Source organism: Petaurus breviceps, unplaced genomic scaffold (genome assembly GCF_028583685.1).
Source record: "Petaurus breviceps papuanus isolate PSGF00001 unplaced genomic scaffold, PetGlider_PUasm1.0 90700, whole genome shotgun sequence".
Classification (NCBI taxonomy): domain Eukaryota; kingdom Metazoa; phylum Chordata; class Mammalia; order Diprotodontia; family Petauridae; genus Petaurus; species Petaurus breviceps.
Genome location: NW_027187315.1, coordinates 3,960,019 through 3,961,376, shown reverse-complemented (window position 1 = coordinate 3,961,376; position 1,358 = coordinate 3,960,019). Strand labels below are relative to the sequence as shown.

At 53.8% G+C, this 1,358-nt stretch overlaps 1 protein-coding gene across 1 annotated transcript in view; it reads right to left on the bottom strand.

Moving 5' to 3' along the window:
- ATP6AP2 (ATPase H+ transporting accessory protein 2) overlaps positions 1 to 240 on the bottom strand; it is a 25,666-nt gene extending 25,426 nt beyond the window's left edge. The window contains exon 1 of the mRNA XM_069065703.1: positions 71 to 240. Coding sequence (XP_068921804.1) covers positions 71 to 107 — 37 coding nt within the window. The 5' untranslated portion in view covers positions 108 to 240. The remainder of the gene's footprint in view (positions 1 to 70) is intronic.
- Between the last annotated feature and the right edge of the window lie 1,118 nt (positions 241 to 1,358).

Below are 1,358 nucleotides of genomic sequence, written 5' to 3'. Positions count from 1 at the left end.
AGGCACAGGGCGGCCAGGAGCACCCGTTTTGGCGGGGGTGGGGGTGGGGAGACGACCCAGGGCTCCTTACCCGGAAGGAGCAAAGCCAGAAGGGCGAGCGCAGCCATGGTCAAAAACCGGCAGCGGCGGCAGCAACAGCGCGAGCAGTCACCACAGCCGCAGCCTCCGAGCAGAAGAGGAAAGGGGAATGACGTTTCCGAGACCCCGCCCCCCCTTTCTCTGCTTTTTCGCCTTCTCGCACAGCCCCCCAACTGATTCCGCCTCCACCCTCTCCACCAATCAGCTGTAAAAACCCACCTCCCTGTGGAGGTGCAGCTTCCGTTGGGTAGGAACAGGGGCGGGACCTCGAGTGACTGACCAAGAAGATCAGCCAATAGGAGGGAGGAGCTGGGTTTTTTGGGGAAGCCACGCCCCTATGCTGATCTGCAGTCACGGGGCCCTGGGTGGTAGAGCCGGCCTTGGGGAAGCTGGGGTGGGTGCAAAGGATGGATTGTGTCTCGAATGCCTTCGTCTCTCTGTCTTTTTGTCGCAGACCTCTATCTACCTCCCATCCCCCGTCAATTCCATTATGTAATCCAGCAGCAAAAGCTAACCAGGTTTAGCTAAATGCAGAAGAATTTAAGCAGTCTGGGCTCTTACTCTGCGGGGTGGAGGAGAGGAGGGAACTGAGCTGAGCTGGTTTAGGCTCGGTTGTGGAGTGCATTCAAACATTAATTTAACAACCTTAACTTAACCTGGTGTGTCCTCCTTGACCCCTCACTCTCTCAAACCTTGCTGACCTACATCAAATCTGTTGCCAAGACTTCTCGGTTTAACCCTTTGTAAGATCTCCCCAACCCACCCCCTTCTCCCCTCAAATACTGCCACCACTGTGATGGGTGCAGCCCTCAAGGCCTTGTTCTTGGACGATTGCAATAGCCTCGGCCTGTAGTGTCTCCCAGATTCGGTCCAAGGGATCTTTATAAAGCACAGGTCGGATCATGTGTCAGCCCCTCCCCCCAACCCACTCATTCCTGGTGGCTCCCTATCATCTCCAGGATCAAATAGAAAATCCTCTGTTTGGTAGTCGAAGACCTCCCTAACCTTGCCTCTCCCATTCCCTCCCCACCTTCCCAGTCTCCTTACACATTAACACCTTATAGTATTGGGCGCCTAAGGGGTTGAAAAATATTTCTTCTCTAGTGACAGATGGCATCTGCAGCTTACAGTGGACTACAGAGAGCTGACCAAAGCTATCATGCTTATCTTCACAGCTGTACTCATCTTGTCAATGTTGTAGACCCTAGGGCCTCGGGTAAGTGGTATTGGGCTATCAGCCTTGCCAATTTTTTTCTCTATCCCTGTGGCTGAGATTAGGC